Source organism: Musca autumnalis, unplaced genomic scaffold (genome assembly GCF_047663935.1).
Source record: "Musca autumnalis isolate F117 unplaced genomic scaffold, ASM4766393v1 scaffold_3, whole genome shotgun sequence".
Lineage (NCBI taxonomy): Eukaryota > Metazoa > Arthropoda > Insecta > Diptera > Muscidae > Musca > Musca autumnalis.
The window spans coordinates 50,915,165-50,942,097 of NW_027411866.1; the positions used below are offsets into that span (position 1 = coordinate 50,915,165).

Here is a 26,933-nt window from a genome sequence, read left to right on the forward strand (position 1 = left end):
CATATCGAGCAGGTTTAAATAGTATTCACACGAATGCAGTTGCCAAGGCCTTAAGCAAGATTGAACAAAAGAACGAACATACAAACATATTAACAAACACTGTTACAACAACAACAAGATGAAGCTGATGACATAGAAATTATATATCATCCCACCGTAAAGTTTTGCTGTGGACATTTTTCAGATAATAATTCATATAAGACGAATCTCAAAGAATTTTTTTGATAGTTCAACGGGTCCTATTTGCAAAATACTATTAGCATTGTTTTCATAAAAATAGATGCTTAGTAATCAAATATAAATAAAGCTAATCATAACAGATGATTAAAAATATGTTTTTGAGATACTTACTTCGTTTTACGACAATGGTTCTTGCAAGTCCTTATTTTCCCTTTTTGCTGTTTCCTGTCATATCTTCTACGACGCTTCTTTACTGCCCAATAACAATTTAATAATCATCACTCCTTTAATGAGGTGCCAGCAACATTGGCATTCGCTCCAGCCGTAGCCTGATTCATTAGCTTATGCTGTGGTATAACTGTAAGTGATTTTGGAATTTTTGATAGCAACAACTGTTGTTGTTGCTGCTGCTGTTGTTGTTGATGCTGTTTCATGATGTGATTAGAAGCAGCTAGTGAGGCGGGGTTACTGGGATGGTTTGGTTTAGCTAATAGTTGGGGGAGCTTTGGAATCATATTGGATGGGCCACCATTGCCACTGCCAGAATTATTAACACCTCCCCCACCACCGGCGACACCATTAAGCAAAAGCTGATTGGAATCTGGGAAATTATTCCACAACCAGGAAGTATTGTTCATGGTATTGGAGGCAGGGTTAATGTTACCAGTATTTGTTGCATTTGTTATGGCATTGGCTAACAATGGCATAATGGGGGCAGAGAAGTTGGCATTACTATTGATGGAGGCTTGCAAGGGTGGTATAGTTGAGATGGTGCTGGTGGGAGGCTGTTTTTGGGTCATAGATTGAAAGCGTGCAGCATTTTGTTGATTGTTAGCTTGACTGGTGTTGGCAACAGCGGCTGCAGCAACTTTCATAAAAGCTTGTTGCTGTTGTAACAATTGTAATTGTAACAATTGCTGTTGAGTCACTTGTTGTTGATGTTGTTGCTGCTGTTGCTGATGTTGATGCTGTTGTTGTTGTCTTTGTTGATTCAACGACGCAGTAGCTGAATTGAAATTCTTGTTCATGTTTTGCAGGTTTTTATTCTGTAAATGCTGTTGCATTTGTTGCTGTTGTTGTTGATGCAATTGCTGTTGTTGATGTTGTTGCTGCTGCTGTTGTTGATGCTGCTGATGTTGTTGTTGCTGCTGTTGTTGGTGCTGCTGCTGCTGTTGTTGTTGTTGCTGCTGCCTTGCTTCTTGCCTCTTTTTAGTTGCCTTCAACATTTGATCTCGCAACAATTTCTCTCGTCTTAAGATGCACATACGATTATAGTCGAATATGGATATAAGAAAAGGTTTACCTCCAGACTGCACTTGAACCAAAGCTGGCAATCTCCGGCCATCTGCTGTCTGGTAGAGTGGTCCATTTTTAAGCATGCTCAAATTCTCTTCTACCGGCATCAATGTAGGACGCCATGTTTTACTTTGCAACCGTTCTTGAGGTGTCAATGTATCGGGCAATACAACCACATTTGGTGGTGGCCTTGAAGATCCAGATTTATTTAATTGAGGCCGTTTATTTGTATTGTTGTTGTTATTATTACTTGGTCCAGGATTGGTGTTAGATGCCGACGGAGCAGGAACTGGTGCAGGTGGTGCAGCAGGCGCATTAACGGTTGCAGGAGCCGCTGTGGGTCCAGCAGATCGTCTTTGAAGGCTGACCAATTCAGGTGGAGAGCTAAGTAAAGATACTGTATTCTTATTTGCAGACGAAGTGTCCATCTGATTGCCCAATAATTTGTTAGCTACGTCTAATATCTTTTGTTGTTTTGATTCCATTGGTTGTGGAGGTGGTGGTGGGGCGGGGACATGAGATGAAGAATTGCTTATACTACCAGATTTGTTGGCTTGCTGGGAAGCAGATGATGTAGATGAATTGCTAATGGGTAAAATCTCAACGGCCTTATTAATGCCCAGCAAATTGCATTTCAAAATACTCCGACTATTACTAGGACCAGAATTTGCCGTGGAAGCTGCTAAGGCTACAGCTGCTGCAGCATTTGCTGCAGCTAGATTTGCTGTATTTGAATTCCCGCTATTGCTACTGTTGTTTCCTGATAGGCTGTCTTTAAGCAATGATTTCTGTGGTGATGGTGTAGGTGTCCGTTTATTACTTGATCCATCCTTTGGTCGTGCTGTAATTGTTACAGCATTGGTACTCAACTGTTTGGTGAGCTTGTCAACTGATAGACTTCTTGAACGAGAAAGCTGTTTATCTGGACTATTGTTAGCGCTGCACTGTAGCGAAGAAGAGGACTTTGACAGTTTTGAAACCTCTGTTATTTCAACATCATCATCGTCGTCATCTTCTTCGTTTATTTCAAAGGTGGGAATTTGTGGTTCAGGTTCTTTAGGTTTGTTACTTGTTCCCTTGATATTATTCGTAGAGGAATTATCCGTTGGAACAGCCTGTTGCAGTCCACCACAATGCCCCTTATCATAAGACGTCAGCCTTTGACGAACAGTTTGCGTATAAACGCTGGCATTGTTGGAGGCGCTGGCGGATAAAATCAAGTCACCATTTCGGAAATATTTCTCCAATAGAATCAAATGACGTAGAAAAGAGCTTTGATTGCCATAAGGCTTTTGCAACTCTTCCCAAAGTCGCCTTGTTGGCTCATCGTACTGCAAAAATGTTTGTACTCTGGTCCAGCCCTCGGGAGTTCTTTGACTGGTGCTACTGCCAAAGGGAACTTTGAATTGTAGACCTAAATCTTCTTCTCCTGGGAATAGTTCTCGCATTGAAATATTGGGATTTGCCCTCAAAACATTGGATATATCAGGGGAAGAGGATGAATTGTTGTTTGTGCCAACCGATTTGTCTGTGGGCAAGGCATTACTCTGCAGGATAGCTTTCAATTTAGACATTTCACTTGGTGAATTTTCAGCAGTATTTGATGCCGATGAATTGGAGGAGTCCATTAATGCGTTCTCAAATTCACGATCCATTGCTTCACTATTATTCTCACGAATACTGGCATTGCCTTTCGCCGATTCATTCTCACCGGAATGCGAAGAATTCAGCGGCGACAAGGGATCCTTTTGATTTAAGGAGCAATCATCTTCAGGCAGGGGAGATTTTTCATCTTTTTGCGGCGGTTGCTGCAATTCATTGTTTCCATTATTAGAAGAGGGACCATTACTATTTTCATCCTCATCAGCATCAGAGGCATCGTTGCTGCCATCATGGATGTTATGGAATTGTAACAGACTGAAAGGGAACACAATGTTTTAATTTTGATACGAGTTTCAAACAAATAGTATGCAATACTAACCGTTTACGGTAATTTTTTATAAATTCAGCCTTCTGCGATTTTGTTGAATCTGGAGGTTTCATAAGCAGGTTGGCAAAATAACGACATAATTTGCAAACTGCTGTACCAATGCCCAATTGAACGGGAATGCCCATTTCCGTCAAAGCCTTTTCCAGACGATCAGTATCCGAGGTGATGTGATACATGTGATTTTTGCCCAAACGACGTTTACATAAAACACAACCCGAACATTGTATAACAGTATCGTAATGTGTTTGACACAGCCAAATACAAGCCGAGTTTGTGGGAACTTCGAATTTCAGCAAAAACTTCTTAACGCTCTTACGTATGCATTTGCGACGCAAGGAATGAGCGGCTGGGTTTGAACATCCTGTAACCAAGCAACTATGTGAAGCGGCTGAGGCATAATGATCACCACCAGCAACTTCAGATTCATTTTGATCATAGTCCTGCGGATTGTCATTCGATTTCAAACCATTTGATGTTGATTCCAAGCCACCGGGAGCCGAAAGTCGTTTCTTATATGATGGTACATTTGCTCGACGATCCACATGACGGAAACAGGCATCACAAAGGCAATTGTCGACAGTAAGTTTTTCTTCATCTTAAAAAAATTGTGAAGTTTAAGAAAAAAATCTTTATGAATTTTATTTCTTTTGTATACATACTTGCCAATATTTTCTGTTGCCTTTCCATAGACTTGATTTGACCAACATGGCATGGTGTGTCGTAAAGACCAAATTTGCCACTACAATAAAAACACTGATCTTCACACAAACGTCCGGGATGAAATTTAAAGGACGATGCTTTCTCAGGTATGAGTATTTTTTCCTTGTCATCCTTTTTGGTGGAAATACCCGTTGTTGTGGACTGATGATCGTGTGATTCTGAATGGGAAGAATCTATATTGAGAAACGTATACCATGGAATTATAAACAAACACACACATAGATATTTACAAAACGAAGAGAAACACAGGATTTTGAAAACTACAGAGATTTAACCCAAAGAATACACCAAATGCGAAATAATAAAAATTAAATGAAAGAAATTTTATGTTGAATTTGTATTCATTCTCAACATATTCTTTGCACAACTTTGTTAGTGAAACCAAACAAAAAATTCGGATAAATGAACACAATCTTAGGACTCAACACCAAATTAGAGAAAAAAATATGCAACATAAGCTAGTACATGTACATAAATGGTAGTATTACATTATCACCCCAGGGTTATGCTTGAAACAAACACACTAAAATACACACCCATTTTTTGTGAATGGGCACTAAAACTGTTATGCTGATGATGGTTGGAGTGACGGTAATTGTATGATTTTCTAGCGTACGTAGAATTAGTATTGGAGAAGGAATTGCAACTAGTATTGTTAGTAGTAGTTTTACTGTTATTGTTAATTTGATTTAAAGCTAATCTAGTATTAGAGGTAGTAGTACAGGTTGTGGTTTTTGAATGTAATTTGTGAAGCGCACCTTCAGTCTGTAAATAAAGAAAGAACAAAATAAAAACACATTAAATGATTTCTTAAAAGAATGTCATCTTGGATATTACCTCATTTTGAATAGTATAATAGTTATCCTCGCCATGACCTTCACGGTCATGCTGGGAACGATCGCTATAACCGGAGCCATGACCTCGTCCCCGACTCTTTTGGAATGTCATTTTTAGTGATTGGCGTCTCTGTTGTTGTTCTTTGCTGGCGGCCGACGAAGACGATGAACCACCGGCGGCATTGGACTTTCGACCATTATTGCCACTAGTAGAACCACCTGTTGAATTACGATTAAGTTTGATGATTGTTTTCAATGTACCAGTATACTCGTGATGGGTTGATGCAGCATGAGATGAATTTTTACCATTTCTTTTGTTACTGTTCTGTTGTTGGCTAGCAGCTTTGTTGGCTTCGACAGCGGCTGCTGAACTTTGTATAACCTCGAGACGACGTTTTTCGGCAGCCTTGTGAGTCACCAAACCCAGGTTTTGTAAATGCAATTCTTTCTTCCTCAATGATTCTTCATCATCATTTTCGAAATCTAATGTCATCCAGGAATTGGTTGATTGGCCGGATTTCATGGATGTGGTATCGTCATCCTTTGAAATAGACATGGACTTAACATCTGTCGTTTCAGTGACATTACTAGTGTTGAGTGGTCCATCATCTGGCAGAATTGATTCAATGTGAACCTATAATTATAAAATCGTAGGTGAGACTCTATAGCACTTGACATACATAATAGTATTGTTTTCACAATGCTTCAATATGTTCCCCAAATTCTTCTCCATAACATATGAAGCAGAAAGACTTACCTCAGCTTCTATTTTTGGCTTATCTTCCGATTTTATCGGCAAAATCTTATCATCCTTCAAAGGTTCAGTCTTTTCAGTTGTATTCAATTTTTCTTCAATCTTACTAAACTCTTCAGCTTCGTCGAGTTTTTCCATTTTCTCCTCTTCCCCAACATCTTCGTTTATTTTATCATTCTCATTTATTTTGATATCGTCTAATAGCAATGAAGTACCCTCATCATCAAGTTTTAATTCCAAATCGGCGATATCTTCTACATCGTTGCAATTGATTTTATCATCATCAGCGGTGATTTTAATATCATTTATGACATCGTCGACATCCATGGATACTGTGTCCAAAGGTGATATTGCTGGTTCTGGCTTTTCCAGAACTTTTACCTCTACAACTGTTGGGTGTACTTCCTTTTCAGTCGCCACAGGTAAAGCTTCAACTGAATCCTTTCTTTCCTTTAAACTTTCTTTGAGACGTTCATCAGATTTCTTAAGTTCAGCATCAATTAATTTTTCTTTATGACGCTCATCAATTTTTCTCAATTCAGCATCAATTTTAGCCAACACATCCTTATTTTCATCAATGATATCATTGCATGAAACTTCGACATTTTCTTTGTCATCTATGACCAAATTATCGTTTGATGACTGCGATTCTTCAGTAAGCAGTAGAGGAGCACTTAACTCAGAGTCGTTTTTGTTGTCCAAAATTTCGGAGGTTGTTGTAGCCGGTACAACAACATCATCAATTTCGTGTGGAAGCTCTTCATCATTTTCGGCATCCTCTTCAATTTCATTGGTAATATCATCATTTACAGAGGCATTATTGTCCATTGAAATGGTTTCACTTTCCTCCACAGTTAGATCGTCTTCTTCAGGATCTTCCTCGGCCAAGAGAACAACGTTACTGTCGGATTTGGTTGCCACATTTATGACATCCTTGTTGTTATCATCAATATTTGTGACGGTATCGTTTGCCACGCTTTTAGTTGTCTTAGGGTCATCCTTTTCATTTTTAGTATCTTCTTTCTCAGGAGGCTCTACTAATTGTATTTCATCGTCCGCTTCTTGCTCTTCAACGTCGTCATCATCATCGTCGACAACAAGTGGTGTTAGTTTATCTTCAGAACTTTGGCTGTTTCCATCTTCTTGGCTAATGGATTTACGCTCATCAACGCTTTCCTCAAAACGTAATGTACCTTCCTTCATTGACTCATTGGAGTATGAGTCTTCTAGGACCTGGTCATCATTATCTTTTGAGGCCACCTTAGACGTAGTGGGTGTACTTGTGACGGTACAAGTAGTTGATGTACTGGCGTTAGCCTCAAGATTAACTACTTTCTGCACAATATTGCCCAACTTTGGGTCTTCCTCAATGCCCAAATTGTTTTCAAAAAATTTCGGTTTCTTGTAAAATTGTTTTACACTAATTTCAGACACACCTTCGCTGATCAAATCGGCTGGACTTAGAGAAGCTGCTTTTTCGGAGCCAGATGCAACCGATGGAGGAGAACTTGTTGCCACAGGGGTCAATATAATAGCAGTTTGTGCTTCATTATTTGTATTGTGTACCAATTCAGTGTCGACTGTAAGTGGAGCAGGCAATTCAACAGTGACAGCATCAATGTCCTTGGATTTATGTTCCACATCTTCAACAGGTTTAAATTCGTCATTTGGCTTGGCCGCCACAGCTTCCGTATTACCTTCATTGACGGAAATAAATTCTTCGGATTCTATATTCGGTTTTTCAATTTTGATTTGAGACAACACTATGTCATCTGTGTTGGTAGATGATGCCATACTATCTTTAGAATCTTCTTCGTCATCGGCATTAACTGTATTACCACTCTTGCTGTTTGTATTATTTGGTTGATTGACTTTGAGAAGACTTCTATTTTGAGATGCCACTCGTCTTCTTTTTGGTTCAGAAACGGTGCCACCGCTTGTTCTGGTTGGTGAACTTTGTTTAGTTTGCCTGGTGGCTCTGGTCGAAGGTGAAGCATTAGAACTGGTTGATGCAGAGATGGCAGCATTGGCGGTATTAGACTTACGTGAAGCCCAACGACTTTTACTTCTGGTACTGTTTGATGTGGATGCATTTGCTGTTACTGCACTCTCTGTAGTTGTTGATGATGTTGTGGTTTCAGTAGTCACAGAGGTGGAAGGAACATTCATTTCTTCCTCATCCAAAATTTCTTGTTTGATTTTTATGTTATCGAATGTTGTAGTGTCTTCATTGCTTTCGATACTGGCAGTGGTTGTTTGGGATGCTTGCATGGGCTCATCGCCATCTATTTCGGGATCTCGCACTTCAATTTTTATGTATTTCGGTCCAGGTTCTTCACTCGATGCCTTTGGGGCACTGGTTGCCGTCATTTCAGTATCAACGGAGCGTTTACGTTTTGTAGCTGCTGTGACTGGCTCGATTATGGGCAGTGGCATTTTAACACGACTGGAAGTGCGACCTCTACTACCACCACGTGTTGCCGGGGGTGTTTCCGAACGTGTGGTGACTCCTCCTGACGTCGTTGTTTGACGTTGCCGTGTAATACGGGATGAAGATGCTGTTAGGTTTTCTTGGCTGGCGGTCGATTTGCGTGTTAAACGGTTACTGGTAGTGTTGTTGGCAGAAGAAGTATCCTTTGTAGATTCCTTTTGTTCCTTAATATCTTTGTTATCTTTTGTGGTCTCTTTGGAGTCGCCGGAATCTTTCTTCTCTTGCTTTTCCTTAGACTTTTCTTCTTTGTCCTTTGTATCCACCACCAAATCAGTTTTCTTTTCCTCCTTTGATTCCTTTTCCTGTTGTTCTTTAGATTCTTTGTGATCTTTAATAGATTTCCTGCCTCTGATTATGTTTTGTTTTTTTCCTGCATGCGAAGAACTGCTTTCTTCACTTTCACTATTCGTTGGATCGGAGGGATCCAATGGCTCTTTTTTTATTACCACTGCTGAGCCTGGTGAAGGCAACAAGAGTGGAGAATTTCTTGTTACCCGTTGTTGAAATGTTTTGGTTTCAACTGAAGTATCGCTAGCACTTTTTTCTATTGATGCTGTGCTTCCTCCTGTTGATGTTTCCTGTTTAGATGATGTTGTTGTATTGGTCTGTGTATTTGTGGCGTTAAGTGTTTTTGTGTCCTGTGTTTTTGTTCCCGTTCCTGTTGATGCTGTCGTCGTTGGGGCATTTTCTGCCTTCGTCCCTTGAACTGTCGTCGAAGAAGCTGCCGTCGATTTCCGTGTTGACATGGTCCAAAAATTATATATGCGGTTTGCCCACAAAAATTGTATGAGATGTTCTCAAAGTATTCAATTACCGAAAATACTCGGATCAATAAAATACAAATTGGTCCCGATGTTTTCCCATTACGTCAACTGAAAGTAAAAAATATAAAGATGGGAATAAATATTAAGTAAAGTATTTTAGAAAAATACTTAAAGCAGATTAAAGATATTAAAAACTTAACTATATGTTACCAATAGTTTCCTGCCTTAAGGACACTACTGGTAGGAACTATTTAGCTCAGTAGTTATGACAGCTAACTTTGTAATTGTGCATTAAATACGTTTATTTGCTTGAATAGTTTGTAGTTCAAGCTCGAGTGTACCCAGCTAACAATTTTTTCCGAGGGCTCTGATATCAGATTTTTTCTGAGATTTTCTGATTTTTTTTTTTAGAAATGTGGCCGATTTCTCTAATATTTTCCTAGAAATTGGACCGATTTTCTATAAGTTTATTTTAAGAATCTCTGCACATTTTCTAAAGAATCTTAAGAATTGTCATTCCGAATTCGTTCCGATTTCTAATGGATTTTCTAAGCGAATTTTTTTTTCGGTTGATGTCGAAGAACAGAAATACTGATCTTAAAATTCGCATATACAAATTTACAATTTTTTAAATATAAATGCAACATATAATAATTCAAGCTAGTGTTGATAGCTTCGACTTACTTCTGCACATTGTTCTGCTGTTAATCATAAAATGATAACAACAGGCAAAATCATTCGAAAGTTTGAAATAATAATCTTCCATAAATAGTACATTAAAAGAAAATTGTCTCTGAGTGGGGGTTGTTCAGTACAGTACACGTGTTGTGTCAATATCAAAGGCGTCAGCGTCAGAATTGTTTCCGATTTTTTTCAGAAAATCTGAATTTTTCATCGAATTTTCCAGAATTTTCTTCCGAATTCGGACCGAATTCTGTCACAAAATCTAAATTTTTCTCCGAATTTCCAAGAATTTACTTCCGAATACGGACCGAATTCATCGCGAAACTCTAATACTTTTTAAGAATTTCCTTAGAAAATTCCTTCCGAATTCGGCATCAGAATCGGATATTTTTTCAGAAATTCTGTCCGAATTCGATACGAATTCGGAAAAAAAAATGTTAGCTGGGTAAATTCATTGATAGTAAAGCACAAATACACTCGCACCCATTTACATTCTATATTCATCAAAACAATATAACTCTAGGGTGTACATATAAAGATATATTGAAAGTTGGATGCTGCTAAGTCTGCTGTTGCATGCATTGTGAACAATAGATGGATGGTTGGAACTCAATATAAAAAAAAAAACGAACGAAGCATGTGTTTCTTCTAGTTGTTGCTTCTTTGCTTTTAGCTTTGCTTCGTTTTTGTCTTGCTTTTCATGAGTTAAAACAAACTCCTTGAAACCGGTTTTTGGTGTGAGAGTTTGTTGTCTATATTGTCACTCGGCCATGGAGTTTGTATTCTTTGGAGCTGATATTGCAAAGATGAAGAAAAAATGGTATGTTTGCAAAATGTTTGTGTGTGTGCGTGTGTTTTTAACCCAGCACTAATCGTCAAGCATATTGGCATATTTATTGTCGTATTCAATCGCGTATAAACGAAGTCAAGACTGTTGGTAAGAATCTTGTTTGTGGCCGAATGATTTTGTGGGCCAATTCTGCTTTGTTTCGGAATTTATGGCATAAAAAGGACTTACTGGAAATAAGAAGGAAGATGATGACAATTGACATAAGGATTACTTTCATCAAAAATAAAAACATTTTGGCAAATTTTGTATAGTAGATTTACTAGCGCTGATTAGAAGAGAGTTTTGATTTATGTTTGGCTAGAAAAAATATGGATTTTGGCCTTGTTGTGTTACATGTGATGAATTGTATACAGAAGAATTTGGTAAGTGGACAACATCTAGAAGTTGTAATGATACTGATTAGGGCAAATGTCGGAAAACTGTCAGTTGATATGGAAAAGAAGTGTTAAAGTACTACCAGGTAGAGTTTTAATTGCACTATACCTACTCCTGCAAGAACTATTTGGATAATGTCACATTCTTCAAAACTTAAACTTATCTGGTTTCATTGTTACAAAAATAAAACACAGCAAACTGGGTGATTGTTGCACATCGACCAATATATATTTTCTTCGCATGAGCATTAAAAATCACATCTAAGCGACCAACAATATATTACTGAATCTACGATAATTATAGCGCTGTACAATGTATGTTATGGCGCAATTTTATTTTTATAATGAAATAGTATTCTTCTAATAAGATTCAATCATGCCCAATTTGGGCTTTAAAACGGTATTAGACAGTGCTGAGACATAATTTAAGTAATTTTAGGGAACAAGTTAGTTATTATCCGTCTACATTATTTTCCTGAGATTTCGATATGGACACAGAAGGACCTCCAACATATCGTAAATCTTAACAATATTTGCAATTGTGAAGAGAATTAACTAAAAATAATTAACAAAAATAAGAAAGCAACGTGACAAATTAAAAAAATATAAGGCATGTCACAGAAACGAATTCCGATCGAAAGTGGAATTAATTCCGTATTTAGCTTCTTCAGAAAACGAAAAACGAAGAATTTTTTGGAATGAAACCACTTTTGATTTTGCAAAAGGAATTGTATTTTTATTTTTTTTTTAAATTTGCCACTTTAAAACACTTAGAAATAATAAAAATGTTGTTTTGTTAACAATTTCATATTTAAAATAAATAATGAAGTTTTCTGATTTTACAAAATCGATCGGAATCTGATGAAGCTAAAACAAAAACGATCGAAATGAAATTACGGAACTGAAACCATTCCGATCGGAATCTGTGACATGCCTGTATATATCGAAGATTTCAGAGCGAAAAATGTAGGGTCGTGTAAAGAAAATTTAGTACGAATAAGTTATCAAGTTGTTGATCAAAGCTCATCTTATGGAAATCTTCCTCTCGACAAAGTCGAGGAGTGTAATATTCGTCTTGCACATTCAGAAGTTAAGAACAACATGTAAGAATGGATTTAAGTTCTTTTTATACTAATCTCGAACTGTATTGGTGGCATTGAAGTAAATAGGAAAAATTTGTTTTCCTTCGTTATGAAAGTACTAAGCTCTTGTTCTACGTCAAGGCTTATTCCTGGGAGCAGAATATCTTAACTGATGATATTCAATTTATATTGACAACACACAATAACCAATTACAGCAATCTCGATTCGAAAATTTGCAAAAAAAAGCTTCGAAATACATAAAATTGGCCAAAATCGGTTCATAAAAGCTAGACCAAACACCGGATATATATGGATTTTTTTTTGCGAACAAGTTTTCTATCTTCTGGGAACACAAAATTCCAATTAACAACCAATTCGCTAGAAAATGTGACTAAATTCTTCAAAAAAACAGGTGGTACACTTATATGGGGAGTATATTAAAACGTAAATTGAAACAATTTTTTCCCAAAAAACTCATATATTTGGGGGGTTTTCAAAATTTTGGGAGTATGAACCGACAAAAGGAGGAATGGACCGACATAGACCATTATGGAAGTGGATTACCAGCCACTACATATGGTGCCATAGGAGGTTTTTTCACCTTTCGGGCTGTTTTCTCAAGAAGTATGGACTTGCCCCTGACAAAACTTTTACCGTCGTAATTGAGGCTTCGAATGCAAGTTGCTTCAACAAAAATCAAAGCGATTCGGGAGCAGGTCTTAAAATAAACTTATCCGATATTTTGTGTGGGAGGTACCCGAAGGAGTGGACAAATATAGTCCATACTCGAACCTGATCTATACCTGGTAGATATATTAGGATGTGTAAAGTATGGACCAAATCGGTCACTTCCTTCAAGAGTTATCGTGCGCACATTTTTGAACTTTTGTGGGGGAGGTACCTGAAGGAGTGGACCGATATGGCTTATCTGCGAACTTAAACTAAGTTTGCACAAAATATTACGAAGACCAAATTGTGGACCGAATCGGCAGATCCCGTCGAGAGTTATCTTGCGCTTCAACCACTACACACCGTGTCGTAGGGCTTTTTTTTGTAACTTTCTGGCTATTTTCTCAGGAAGTATGGACTTGCCCCTAATGAAACTTATACCGTTATATGGGGGGCAATGAATACAAGTTGCTACAACAAAAATCAAAGCGATTCGTGAACAGGCCCTAAACTGAACTTTTCCGAAATTTTGTGTGGGAGGACCCCGAAGGACTGATTGAGTCCATATTTGAACCTTATCTAAGTCTGGTAGAAATTTCACGATGTGCAAAGTATGGACCAAATCGGTTACTTCCTTCAAGAGTTATCATGCGCACAAATTTTCCGAACTTTTGTGAGGGAGGTACCGGAACTTAAACTAAGTTTGCACAAAATATTATTGGACCGAATCGGTTGATCTGTTCGAGAGTTATCGTGCGCTCCAGCCAGCCAGCAAAACAGACGGACGAACATGGCTAAATCAACTCCAAATTTTCTGAAAGACATTTCGTCCAAACATACTTGGGGTCTAAACCATTATTTCGGTGAGGCACATTTGGTACGTATAAAAGTGCATATACCCTCGTTAGCATAAATGCTAAGGGTATAATAAAAAATCAAATCGGTAGAACCATTCTTAGGTGGAAAGTTTTATGAAGACGTAGACCTATGCCGACAAATTTCTGGTGGAAAGTTATATACCATCAGACCAAATACTCAATTTCAGCCATTTCGGCGTGATATTGACACAACCTTCAAAATACTTTGGAGGTAACGTTCTATGAAGGCTATATAAAAACGTGGACCAAAATAAAAAATTTTCTATACCAAACATCTTAGGAGTAATATATACTTTTATATCAAATTATAAAGCTCTATTTTAAATATTGGGAAGTGTATCTAGTGCACTTGCAAAACTGCTCCAGTGTCTACCTATTTATAATACGAGGTCTGATAAAAAACGGTTTTCTAAAATTCAGTTTTGGCTAAAGGAAAAAGTCATAGGAGGACAAGTCCCGCGAATTCGGTGGTTGAGGCATGATAACGGTTTTGTTTTTGGCCAAAAACTCACGCTCAAGCATCGATATGTGAGCTGGAACGTTATCATACGTTAGTATGATACGATTTTGCGTTTCTACTAAATGCTCCGCGCATAACTTCCTTATTGAACGTACGATCAATGGCAAGAACTCATGATGACATGCCACTTTCTACCAGCGTTTCATAAATTGTCTTCTTTTGGGTATGATAACGGTTTATTGACCAGTGTATAACTTTTCAAATTGTATTCTAAACATCTTCTGCTAACTTGTCTTAGGCCTGTATCGGAAATAAGAGCCCCAACTTATTCTTGGAAGTTCCTATTCGCATTATTTTTAAAGCTTCCCCAACGTGTTTAGTCAAAATGTGCCGATTGCCTCAAAGGGTTTACACCAGGATGTATTTTGTTTACCAATTGTCGGTTGTTTAACTTTTTTATTATACGGCAAACATAAGACCGGTTGATGCTAAACCACTTTCCGAATGAATATTTTACAATTTAAATTTTTATAGATGGGGAAAAAGTTTGATTTGAGGGTATTATGATATTTTCCCCAGACCATGCGAAGAGTGGTAGGAGATGGCAACCCTGTTAGGATAACAAATGCAAATTCTTCCCAAAATGACACTAACATGCCCTCAGAAAACAAATTTATGTTAAAAGTACAGCTAATTAAAACCGATAACACTAAATTTTTAATGATATTCCGTTGTTGCTTTTGTTTTGCCCTCCCCATTCTCAAGGATCAGTCAATCCCATCCAACTACAAAGTACAGAAACAACTTGTTAAAAGCTCTCTGTACATAACAAAGAACAAGTGGACACAAAATATTACATTTACATCCTTACATCCTTGATTCGTTGCCTTTGATATGCGCAACACTGTATATAACAGACAGTGTAAAAACAACAGAAAAAATGCGAAAATCCGGTTTTTTTTATCATCATGAAAAACTAAATAAATGAATAATTTCTTTCTGTGTCCCAATTTACATTAAGCAATTTTACTTGCGGCAATTACCAGTTTGTTAGAGAGAGGTGAGGCAAATGGAACCCCTTCACCTCTTACCACTCTCTCTCTCTCTACGACATACTGTAAATTGTCACAAGCAACATTTCCTAATGTAATTTATAACTTAGTAAAACAATGATTTATATGTTGATAGTACTGCAGACATTGCTGTAACAATAACCAATCCGTTAGCACATTGGGAATCTCTGCAATACGTATACGCACCAGTGCACAATTTTCCGCCACACTGTGTGGTGTGCAGTGGTGGTGAAAAAACTTCTAAACATTTTCACACATTTTTTCTGGTATAGATAAAAAACAAGAATCAGAACACTTTCACATTCGCACAAACTCAAATATTAAGGGTTAAAGTTTGAAAAAACATTCAACAATTCATTGTTGATTTGAAAGGTCAGGTCTATCAACAGATGCTTTTGTTACTGTGTTTGTGTGTGAAAATGAAGTATGAAAATGAGAAAATGAAAAACACAATAACAAATAAATAGGGTAAGTCGTCTGCGGAGTGTTGAGGATTTCCCAGCATCCATTGTTGGCTTGTAAGAATTTTGTGTAAGGGTATTTTATACTAATTTTTAAGGACAATAAAGTAATTATTGTCGTTGGCAGGAACATTGAAGCGGAAAAATAGTCAAAGACAAAAGTGGATACAGAAATGGTAAAGGTATGTGCAGTAGGGCTATAACCAAAAAAATACCACCACATAGCCGTGTAGAGCATGGAAAACTATTATGAAACACGGTGTCAATTTTTCTCTATCGCGAAAAAAGTTTCCGCACCAAATGCATTGAAGTTCTGCAATGCATTTTTTAATTTTATCTGTCATAACAACATATTTGCTTTTCATTAAAATTTTTATTTTTTTGTAATCTAATTCAAAATCATTATCAAAGCGTTCTGGACCAATTTCTTCTCAAATCGCGCCATTTCGGACCATATTAGGATTTTTTGACACTATTGCAATTTTTGGTTTTTCTTTATAAACTCGTGAATTTTATGTTTATATTTTTTTAACCTATCGGATCAGGGAATATGGGGTCATTTGAAACGAATTCGCGAAAGTTACAGGCTGTTTTTGTTGACTTTGCTTGTGAGAATCGTATTTGTTTTCTACAAAAATACAACACCAGTACCATGTGGGGAATTTTGTCCTAATAATGAAAACGCGTTTCTAAGACCGAATCTGTGAAAAAAGTTCCCGCGCCGGCCGTGATTACTAAAACCCTTTTGATATTTTTTCTACTTAAAATTTTAAATTTGCTTTGTTTGAATAAATATTTATAGAAAAAAATACAATTCTCACAGGCAAAGTCAACAAAAACAGCCTGTAACTTGCGCGAATTAGTTGCAAATGACTCCATATTCTCTTGTCCGATAGGTTAAAAAAATATAAACATAAAATTCACGAGTTTATAAAGAAAAACCAAAAATTGCAATAGTGTCAAAAAATCCTAATATGGTCGGAAATGGCGCGATTTTAGAACAAATTGGTCCAGAACGCTTTGATAATGGTTTTAAATTAGATTACAAAAAAATAAAAATTTTAATGAAAAGCAAATATGTTGTTATGACAGATAAAATTTAAAAATGCATTACAGAACTTCAATGCATTTGGTGCGGAAACTTTTTTCGCGGTAGAGAAAAATTGACACTGTATTTCATAATAGTTTTTCATACTCTACACTAGGGCTATAACCAAAAAAATACCACCACATAGCCGTGTAGAGCATGAAAAACTATTATGAAATACGGTGTCAATTTTTCTCTACCGCGAAAAAAGTTTCCGCACCAAATGCATTGAAGTTCTGTAATGCATTTTTTAATTTTATCTGTCATAACAACATATTTGCTTTTCATTAAAATTTTTATTTTTTTGTAATCTAATTTAAAATCATTATCAAAGCGTTCTGGACCAATTTCTTCTCAAATCGCGCCATTTCGGACCACATTAGGATTTTTTGACACTATTGCAATTTTTGGTTTTTCTTTATAAACTCGTGAATTTTATGTTAATATTTTTTTAACCTATCGGACAAGGGAATATGGGGTCATTTGAAACGAATTCGCGAAAGTTACAGGCTGTTTTTGTTGACATTGCCTGTGAGTATCGTATTTGTTTTCTACAAAAGTACAACACCAATACCATGTGGAAAATTTTGTCCTAATAATGAAAACGCGTTCCTAAGACCGATTCTGTGAAAAATATTCCCGCACCGGCCGTGATTACTAAAACCCTTTTGATATTTTTTCTACTTAAAATTTTAAATTTGCTTTGTTTGAATAAATATTTATAGAAAAAAATACAATTCTCACAGGCAAAGTCAACAAAAACAGCCTGTAACTTTCGCGAATTAGTTGCAAATGACTCCATATTCTCTTGTCCGATAGGTTAAAAAAATATAAACATAAAATTCACGAGTTTATAAAGAAAAACCAAAAATTGCAGTAGTGTCAAAAAACCCTAATATGGTCCGAAATGGCGCGATTTGAGAACAAATTGGTCCAGAACGCTTTGATAATGATTTTAAATTAGATTACAAAAAAATAAAAATTTTAATGAAAAGCAAATATGTTGTTATGACAGATAAAATTAAAAAATGCATTACAGAACTTCAATGCATTTGGTGCGGAAACTTTTTTCGCGGTAGAGAAAAATTGACACCGTATTTCATAATAGTTTTTCATGCTCTACACGGCTATGTGGTGGTATTTTTGATATTTGCAAAAAAGTGCAAAAAGTTATATCCCTACTCTACACGGCTATGTGGTGGTATTTTTGATATTTGCAAAAAAGTACAAAAAGTTATATCCCTAATGTGCAGGTAGTTTAATATTGTTCAGAATTCATACTTCAAAACTTTTGGCAAAATACACTTTTTATACCCTTAACCTTTAGGCTAACGATGGTATATAGTATATACACTTTTATACGGCACAAATGTACCTCATTGAGAAAATGCTTTTAGTCGAATCAATTTAGCTATTTTCGATTTAGCTAAGGGATTAACCTATTTGGTAAAAATTGCCCTTTTTAATATTTTGTCTAAACATAGTTTATGTTCCGGTAACTCCCTCCCCAACAAATGTAAAAATTTTTCGTTAAAACGCTGCTTTCCTATTTGGTAGAAAATTTGTTTCTCGTAATATTATATCCAGACATACGTATGTACAGTGCTGCTCAAAACATTTGCAACTGGAATGACTAGTTCATATTTTATATAGTTCTGAGGTAGTTTGTGGATTTGAAATGCCAATATATTTGTAGACTGATTGTTTATTGAATCCTTTTTAAAGATTTAAAAATTAATTTGCAAAAATTTCACTTATTTTACAAAAATATTCAAAACAAAGCTCGAACTCACTTTTGGTTCTGCTCAAAACATTTGCAACTGAGAAAATTTGATTCAAAATTTGAAGAAATTATTTTTGTTTTGATATTATATTGTGAATTAAACATTTTATTTATTATCTGGAGACATCGTAAAGGAAACCAGTTAACTAAATAAATTAATATATCCTTTGGAATCCTGTGCTCTAAGGATAATTGTAAAATACCAAGGTTTTATACGATATTTAATAGTCTAGAGTCCAGATTTGAGTCCCGGAACCTCCTATATGAATTTAGATTACTATAGCTGATTGGGTTCGATAAGAACTTAAGCATATTTTCAAAAAATTACTAGTTTTACGTGTTTATATATGCGTTTAAATGCGGTATTATGGCAAAACATTCTGTTATACGACAATTCTGGCGTGTAAATGGTGAGATTTTGACATGCTACCTGTCCGGATAGTTCTTGGATCTGATAAATATCTCGACCTCATGTATCCTGTACCATTTCCGTCCATCAAAATACCTCCAGGGCAATATAAAACACCTACTACATTTTGGGTCAACTTTTTCGTGTAAGGGGACAAATTCTATTATCTTTCGTTCTGGTGAACAATCAAATTTTTTCAAGTCATATAACTTAAATATTGATTTATATCGAGGAGAAGTACTAGGTTTTAGTACTCCAAAAACATAACCACAAATTTTTTGCATCATTTCTATGAAAAATTCCACGTTTGTTGGAAATTACTGTTTTCCCAAAATTTGCCTATTTTGGTATACCGGTGTGCATGGTATGTATCGCAGGTGTTTGTATTGATTTATCGGTGTCAAGCCTTTTTTTAACATCTGTTGATGACCTCTGTGGGATCTGCTTAATAATTCGTATAATTATTTAATCATCCCCTGCAGTATATGTTGTTGTCCTTGCAACTCCTTCCTATCTTATGGCGATTTTAGTTCTTTTTACGCGGTATACAGCTCTGTTTAAGATATTGTGATGTTCCTATGTTTCTTTTTGGACCTCGTTGGATCCATGATTTTCAAAAATTACCATTTTAGCAAAGCGTTGATAAAAATTTCTGGTCATAATTTAAGTTTTTCTTAAAAATTTAGACATGTCTTGTTTTCGACATACTTGTCTATCAAAAGTCAACATATGTGCGATAAAATTTACTCCTCATGAAAGCTTGTTGTCCCCTTCTTCTGATTAAAAACAATTTGATGCCAATCAATACAAAAAAACTCGTAAAAAATTAGCTAATAGATATTCGTACCACGGAGTTGCAAATGTTTTGAGCAGGCTAAAACATGTGTTCCTCCGATATTTCACACATTTTTTAAACATAAGTGTTCATAACTGAAAAATCCTTTTTAAATCTTGAAAATATGGTCAATAAATAATCAAATAACAAAAACAAACATATTTCAAAACTCAAAATGTCCCTATAAATACACTCAATGTGATATAGGCATCCGAGTTGCAAATGTTTTGAGCAGCACTGTATATCAGATTTGATATGGACTATTTCGGCCCACTCCATACGGCATCTCTCACACAACATTTTACAAAAGTACAGTTTAGTATCCTGCTGGCACCAACTGATGAACACGAAGAAGAACTCCTATATCGGACAACAAATTCGGATACATATCTCACAAAAGATCAACATTTTTGCTTAAGTGCAGTTTAAGAGATGCTTGAAAAACGTTTTTAAATTTTGGCTTATCTTTCCTTTACCGACCGTTCGTAGATAATTGTAAAAAATACTCCACAGAAAGTGATTTTTATTCTGATTCCAACGGTGTTGCGGAAAAGTATACTTTCCGAGATATAGACTAGAAAGTCCTATAAAAGACCGGCAGAAGGTCCGCTATATTATGTAAAATTAGGATTTAAAAGAGAGTTTTGTTCGCCTAGACAAAATGTTCACCTGTCCATAGGAGAAAGTCTTGAACTTCGGCCGAATGCCGGCTATTAAAAAATTTACGACTTAAACGATATTCTTTAGTTTTTTTCTACGAAGGGTCGGTAAGCAAATTTGCTCCGAAATTTTTTCTGAAGATACTCCTTGTTTTTCGTGAGCTTCCAGCTAACTGATAACGGACTCACATTGGTCCAACCTTTGCACATCGCAAATTAAAATAAGTTCACAAAAGTTTAAAACGTGCGCATAAGTGCATTTCTAGGGAAGCTCGAGGATTGGAATTATGATAGTCCTTGTGATTCTGATTACAACGATATAATTTTTTTTCGCGGGCAAATCCATGATTCCTGCTTGACGTTTAGTATTAGAAAATTCATTGGGGTTCAAATGTCAATTCTATAGAGTATACATCAAATAAAATCCACTGGATTTATGAAAAGGATTTTGGTTGTCCATAAATGAAAGTCTCAATTCATACACGCTGAGTATATCTTTGTCGGCAAAGACCACTGATACATTTATTACTTGTTTCATTTTGTTTTCTAACTCCATTTCATTTTGATTTAAGGTAGATGAAAGGAAGTAGAGGTAGGGGATTCTTATGTGCCTCCCTTTATTATGCCATCCTGATAATCTATAGAAGTTGTAGACTTGCCGAGTTGACTTGCCCGAGTTTAAAAACCACGACATTGTGTGAACGAAAAAATCTGATGTTGTCTGAACTTCCTCCACATCATGCTGCACTTATTTTCTTTAACGCTGTACTAATTTAAGGCGAATACAAGTTGGTTTTCAAAGGCTTCTCAGCTATCTTGCCTTTCAAATCCTTCACTAGACCGGCGGAATACTGATCGGCTTATTTAATCTACAGCCGATCAAACCGAATCCGCGACCAGTGGCCGTAAAGAGGATGATATCTTCTGAGGAACAGAAGCAAGCTGCGAAGAAGTCGACTTCGTCATACTTTGAAGGGCAATGGGAAGACCAGCATGGGAGAGATAAAAGTCCCCTCAATTGGCAGTTTAACACAACACAAACCATGGGACAAGTCGGACTTATGCGCGGTTTTGTACTTCCCCCACATAAAAAATACAGTGTCGGTCACAAAATTAGCACACCCCACTACCATCATTTATTTTGCCTAAAAAGACCTTCAAAATTAGTTGAATTTAATAAAGTATTTTGTATTAATATATTCTCAGTAGTATACCTAAAAAACACAGCGCAATATATAAACTGAAACATAACTGTTAATTTGAATAACCTCAAAAAATGTAAACAATGCCCTAGATTTACTGGATAACATAATTAGCACACCCTCAAAGAAAACACTAATTTTGCGATAATTTTCAGTATTTTTATCCATATTCAGTTTTAAATCCTTTTCGTTTGGAAATAAGTTCCAATCTGATGGTTTTGTTCTCCACCAGTCACCGAAATTTCAGTGACAGAAGCGAATTATATGGGGAACAAGGACGGATCCCAAGGACTGATAAAAATTTAACATTTTTATTGTTTCTACCGAACTTTGCAGATGTACACAAATTGATTGAGATATGCAATTCATAGTGATATTTTTAAAACATCGTAATCTTCTTCAACTTAGTAGTTCTACGAATAGTGAAGTGTACCCACCAGCAGTATGGATCAGTAAAGTCTGTTTAACACATATTTTGTCATTAGAAACACTGTAATGTGATGTTTCAAACTATTGATTTTGTGATCCGTCTTAACTTAATGTTAATGATACGTCCTGCTGTGTATCACGAAAAATCTGTGTTCTTGTTTATGGGACCTATGCCTATTTCAATCAATTTCAAAACATAAGGCGAACAGAAGACATTTAAGAGAGACAGCAATATAATATTTTACTCGGAGCTCAAAACGATTAAATTTAAAATCAATAATCCAGAAAACATTTATCTTGGATAGTATATTCCTACTTTCAGGGATTTTAATCAAATTCAGCAAACCTCAAAATCCTTTATGGTCAGAAAGGGGTTATACCTTTAAACATACCCAAGTGCTACGTGTCTAGTGCTTAGCTGGCAGTTTTGTAATGATAGGTCCTTGGTGTTATTCAGACATGTAATTTTGAATTACAAATGATGTTATAAGGTTGAAATTTATTGATCTTCTCTCTGTAAACCCCTTCCAAATCGATCATTTTCCTGAAAGAATTATCAACCTTAAACACTTTTTGAAAAGTTGTTATACTTTATATTTAAATTTCGGTAATCGGTTAACAATTCCAATAATTTCAGATCCAATTGTACATCTGTTTTGAAGTTTGGACGATATTGGGATTTTGAGATTCGCGGTGATAAATTATTTTTTATTTCAAAAAATGATTTGTTCAATAAGTTTTGAATAAGAATTAACTTCAATATAAATTAATTTTTGTATACTAATTGAATTAAATTAAACATCTTAGGGTGTGCTAATTATATGTCCTCTTGATAGTTTGTGTGTCTTCACAAAACTTTTATTTTTAAAGAAACCGCTGTTAATACTATTCACTTATATCATTAAATCTGTTAAGTACATTATAGACAAGGATTTTGTTTACGAAAATATTTCAAATTGCCCTAAAAAAAACTCTTAGCTGAATGAAATCATTTTACCCCAAAGGGGTGTGCTAATTCTGTGACCGACACTGTATATTTCTGTGTTCAGGACAACAAACTTTATCTGCGGCACAAAAAAAAAAAAAAAAAAAAAATACAGTTAGCCTGTAAATCCGTCTTTTGCCAAACAATTGGGTTTATTTTGAACGTAAATTCCACGTGATTTCTTCTTTCTTCTTTAAGTTGAAACGGCGGAAAGACAAAACTCGCTGAGAATTTTCGTGCAAAATAACCCCCATTGTGTGCCTTACCCTGTGCGACATTGCTCAAGCTTGTTGTAATCCACACCCACCAAATATCCCTTTCTTTATAGAGCAGAGAAACCCAAGAGAAAATTACCAGCAATCGTGTAAGAGGCTCAGAAATTGACAAGTGTACCCTACATACCTATAAAGTATAACCTAAGCACAACCTATCACAATAAATAAATTAGAAAGTGACTAGGAGTGACACTTTTTGTAAATAAATAAGCTATAACTCAGAGCCACTGTTAAGTTCTTTTGGTTGACCGGGCTTCGATCGGTAAAAAAGGATGGTCTACTAAGTATATGGACAGAGTCTAACACCTGATATGCAATAAAAACTTCCTACCTATATTCATACGTTCTGGTGGACTTCGGCAGGAAATGTAAAAGTACTTATATCGTTGAAATCACGAAGTCAATGGCTTCTCAATGATATACAAAATGTCTTGGTCGGATTTGAAAAAAGATACAAAAAACACGTGTACTTACGACCGATATCTGAAGAAATATGGACTCAATGGGTTAACTATGTTAAACATGTTTGGCGGGGGATTATTATCAGATTTGAGCCAAGGACAAAATACATCAGAATATAATCATAAGGTTTACGCTATCAAAGCTGTGATCAACATTTGACCAGTAATAACTAGCCGAAGGTTGGAGACAAATATCTAGCTTCGAAAAATCGTATCAATAAGTCTCATCCTGCTGCTTGCTTTGCAATGTTGAGTTTACACACTAACGTCGGATCGGGATAACATTCATCTGTCACAGGTAGGTATTTTCTCCCTAATCATAAATATATAACTTTTATGGGGGAAGTCCATACTTCCTCAGATATGGATCTTGTGAAAATTTCCTTGTTTATAACTTCGGCATTTTTGAACGGATACCAATGTAAACAACAATGTTATATAAAATACAACAACAGTAAACTTGGATCTAAACAGCCTGCATTTGGTCGCGGCTTTAAATCTTTCTCCTATAGACAGGACCAATCTCGGCCAAGGGAACAACATTTTGTTTAGTTTTGTTTTTGTAAGTAGCCGGTCGTGTTATGACTTTCTCCTTGGACATGAGCAAATCTCGGGAACGGGAACAAATTTTCTTTTAATTAATACATTATTCCCTAAATGTAAGATCACATTAGGCAAATATTTGATCCAGCGACCGGCAGTGTGCGCTTACTGAGAGCAAGTAAGCATAATTTTCAATGCATTATTTACGCTCACTTACTCTAAGCGCACACTGCCGGTCACTGGAGCAAATATTTGCCTAATGTGACCTTACCTTTCGGAACCTAAGACGCCCGTATATCGGTCGATTCGAGCTTAGTGCGTAATCACAACTAAAGCCTTGAAATACATTTTGAATTTTAAAGTTAATACCGGAGCAGGTTGAATGTTTGGACTAGTTCCGGTAGGCCTTGCAGTGCTGATTACGCCAATATATATGTATATCACGGTCAGAAAGTCCAAATCTCTTAGTTTTTTTAATATAAGTTTAGTTTAAATGGTCAATGGTTTATATATACATACATATATGCCTAAATTCCAAACTTAGTCCTTCTGACCATACACACTCCTACTTACAAACAGCCATATGCAGTTATTACATCCAATAAGAATTGCAGCAGCATTCACATGTACACCTCTATAATAACAACAAAGTATAACATATGGATGCAATTGCATAACCTTTGACAGCTACCAATATAGGACAAATGTTTACATCTAAGTACAATCTTGGGAGGCTAACACACTTACCACTTTCTCAATAGAAGAGATGCCAGTTAATATCCTTTTAAAAATGCAAAAATAATTGTGATCCTGAATTAGTTGTTTAAAGGAGCATGAGATTTCCTAGAGTTTCGGTTTTTTCCTGCAACACAAAATTGCGATTCTCTTCTCCCCAACACTGGCCGTAGCTTAGAGATTTACGCTACCGTAAATGAAGAATTGTCAAAGGGGAAAATAATAAAACAAATATGAAAATCACACACAACAAACAATAACTGTTAGGTAGGTGTGCAATTGACATTTATTGTAATAACAACGACGAATTGACGGCGACGCGGACTCTGTTGCTACTAATGTCAGTTGACAATTTGCTGCTACTGCAATATTGTTGCTGTTGCTGCTACCGATGATGGTGACATTAGCGTGCTTACTGATGCTTTGTCTTGTTTCTGGCAAATTTCCTTTTTGATCTAGTTTTTTGTTTTGTTTTAAGTATGTTTTTTCGTTTCTTTTAATGTTATCTTCATAAAGTTTGGCTTGTGGTTTTTTTATTAGATGTTTCTTCTTGCCCAGTTAATTTGCATAAAATTTTGCATTTATTTTCACTTTAGAAATTATAATTTCGTCTTATAAATATGCAAATAATATCTAGGGGATAAATAAAATTACAAATATTTATAATTAAACACTGTTATATTGCAATTAAACATTAATACAAATAAACAATTTTCACAAATTTTCATCTGTTGGTTATGGTAAAACATTAAACTCGGTAAACAGCCTCTTTCAAATAGCACTGAATTTAGGAGAGAGAGGCTGAATGGCAAATTGAACAATATTATTAAAAGAGAGTGAGAGAGGGGTGAACGAGAGCAGAGTGTATTTGATGCTGTTTTCTGTTTACCGCAATAACATGACAGCCATGTTCTTTTAAGAACACAACAATTGATTGTCAAGTTAAAAAGGCAGCGAAAAATAATAAATAACAAACACCAATAACTAAAAAAGCGTCCACGGCTACGAAAGCAGCGACAAAGAAGAATATCATCAACTTTTTCTTCTTTTTATTTAATGTGAAAAGGAAACGTAACAAAAACGGAAATTAACGATGTCTTCAATCGGTCGGCTGAACGCGTAAATGGCGACCAATATCAAAAAAGAAAACACGAACGAAACAAGTATAAAGAGGAAATATACAATAAACGAGCGAACGTAACCAAAGAAACTCTGTAAATAAAATGCACAAACACGCACACAAACATAACACGGCCGACTTGAAGAAAACCCGATAAATGATAAGGCAAAAATAATATAAAATGCTAAGCAAGACATGCCAACGACAAACGCTTGCAAATTACAAAAAAACACAAAAGAAAATTCATATGAAAGTTAATTTGTTTTTAATGAAAATTTTCCATTTCCATCTCACTGCTGCTGGTAACTCCAGTGCCACCATTTAGCCAACCAGACTAACACAAATTGAAAATTGCAAGCAAACGAAACCCGACACAAAAATAAGAGATTTTTTGCAAATTATTTTTTTTCATAATTTTTAACGAATTTAATTACAAGTTTTTATTTTTTGGCTTTTCACATAAAAGTAAAGAGAAATTTACCATCTCATAATAAAAAAGAAACCAAGGAAAAACAAATTAAATGAAATTTCCAACTAAAATTTTCACTTGCTTTGGAAAATATGCACGTCGCGTTGTCGTTAACTCGCGTATAAAACAAAATCTGTCAAATTGTGTGTGGAAACACAACACACAACATAATAAAACAGAAAGCAAACGTCGTATGGGGAAAGAATACCAATACCGCTCTCCCTCACTCTCTTTGCTAATAATGTTGCATTAACAGAGCCATGTTAACACTCTTAAATCTACTAACATTTCTCTTCTGTCTTTGGTCTCTCGCTGCTTTGGAATTGATGGTTCTCAAAATCATTTGTTGTTTTTGTGTGTGTTTTGTTTCTTTTCTTC

General features: G+C 35.8%; 1 protein-coding gene across 7 annotated transcripts; it reads right to left on the reverse strand.

Annotated features, from left to right (window-relative positions):
* Positions 1-355: 355 nt before the first annotated feature.
* Positions 356-26,933, reverse strand: east (enhanced adult sensory threshold). 7 transcript variants are annotated; one of them, XM_073975946.1, is made up of 9 exons: positions 26,568-26,704; positions 24,979-25,599; positions 5,780-9,139; positions 5,329-5,656; positions 5,024-5,241; positions 4,723-4,951; positions 4,126-4,359; positions 3,458-4,061; positions 356-3,393 (listed from the first exon to the last, which is right to left on the reverse strand). In XM_073975946.1, the coding sequence occupies exons 3-9, from the start codon at positions 9,011-9,013 to the stop codon at positions 459-461; spliced, it is 7,782 nt and encodes a 2,593-aa protein (XP_073832047.1). In that variant the 5' UTR covers positions 9,014-9,139; positions 24,979-25,599; positions 26,568-26,704; the 3' UTR covers positions 356-458. The 7 variants fall into 7 exon arrangements, with proteins under 7 accessions (XP_073832047.1, XP_073832041.1, XP_073832042.1 ...); XM_073975940.1 differs by lacking the exon at positions 26,568-26,704 and adding an exon at positions 26,842-26,933 and having other exon boundaries at positions 5,024-5,656; XM_073975941.1 differs by having other exon boundaries at positions 5,024-5,656; positions 26,638-26,750.

What these genes read in the sequence shown, in the direction of transcription:
- east (XM_073975944.1), bottom strand. Translation starts at nt 9,013, where the DNA reads ATGTCAACACGGAAATCGACGGCAGCTTCTTCGACGACAGTTCAAGGG. An exon ending in AGCCAAAAATAGAAGCTGAG is followed by an intron (nt 5,657 to 5,779) that starts GTAAGTCTTTCT and finishes TTATAATTATAG; the next exon opens with GTTCACATTGAATCAATTCT. An exon ending in TGCCCATTCACAAAAAATGG is followed by an intron (nt 4,360 to 4,722) that starts GTGTGTATTTTA and finishes TTCTCAATATAG; the next exon opens with ATTCTTCCCATTCAGAATCA.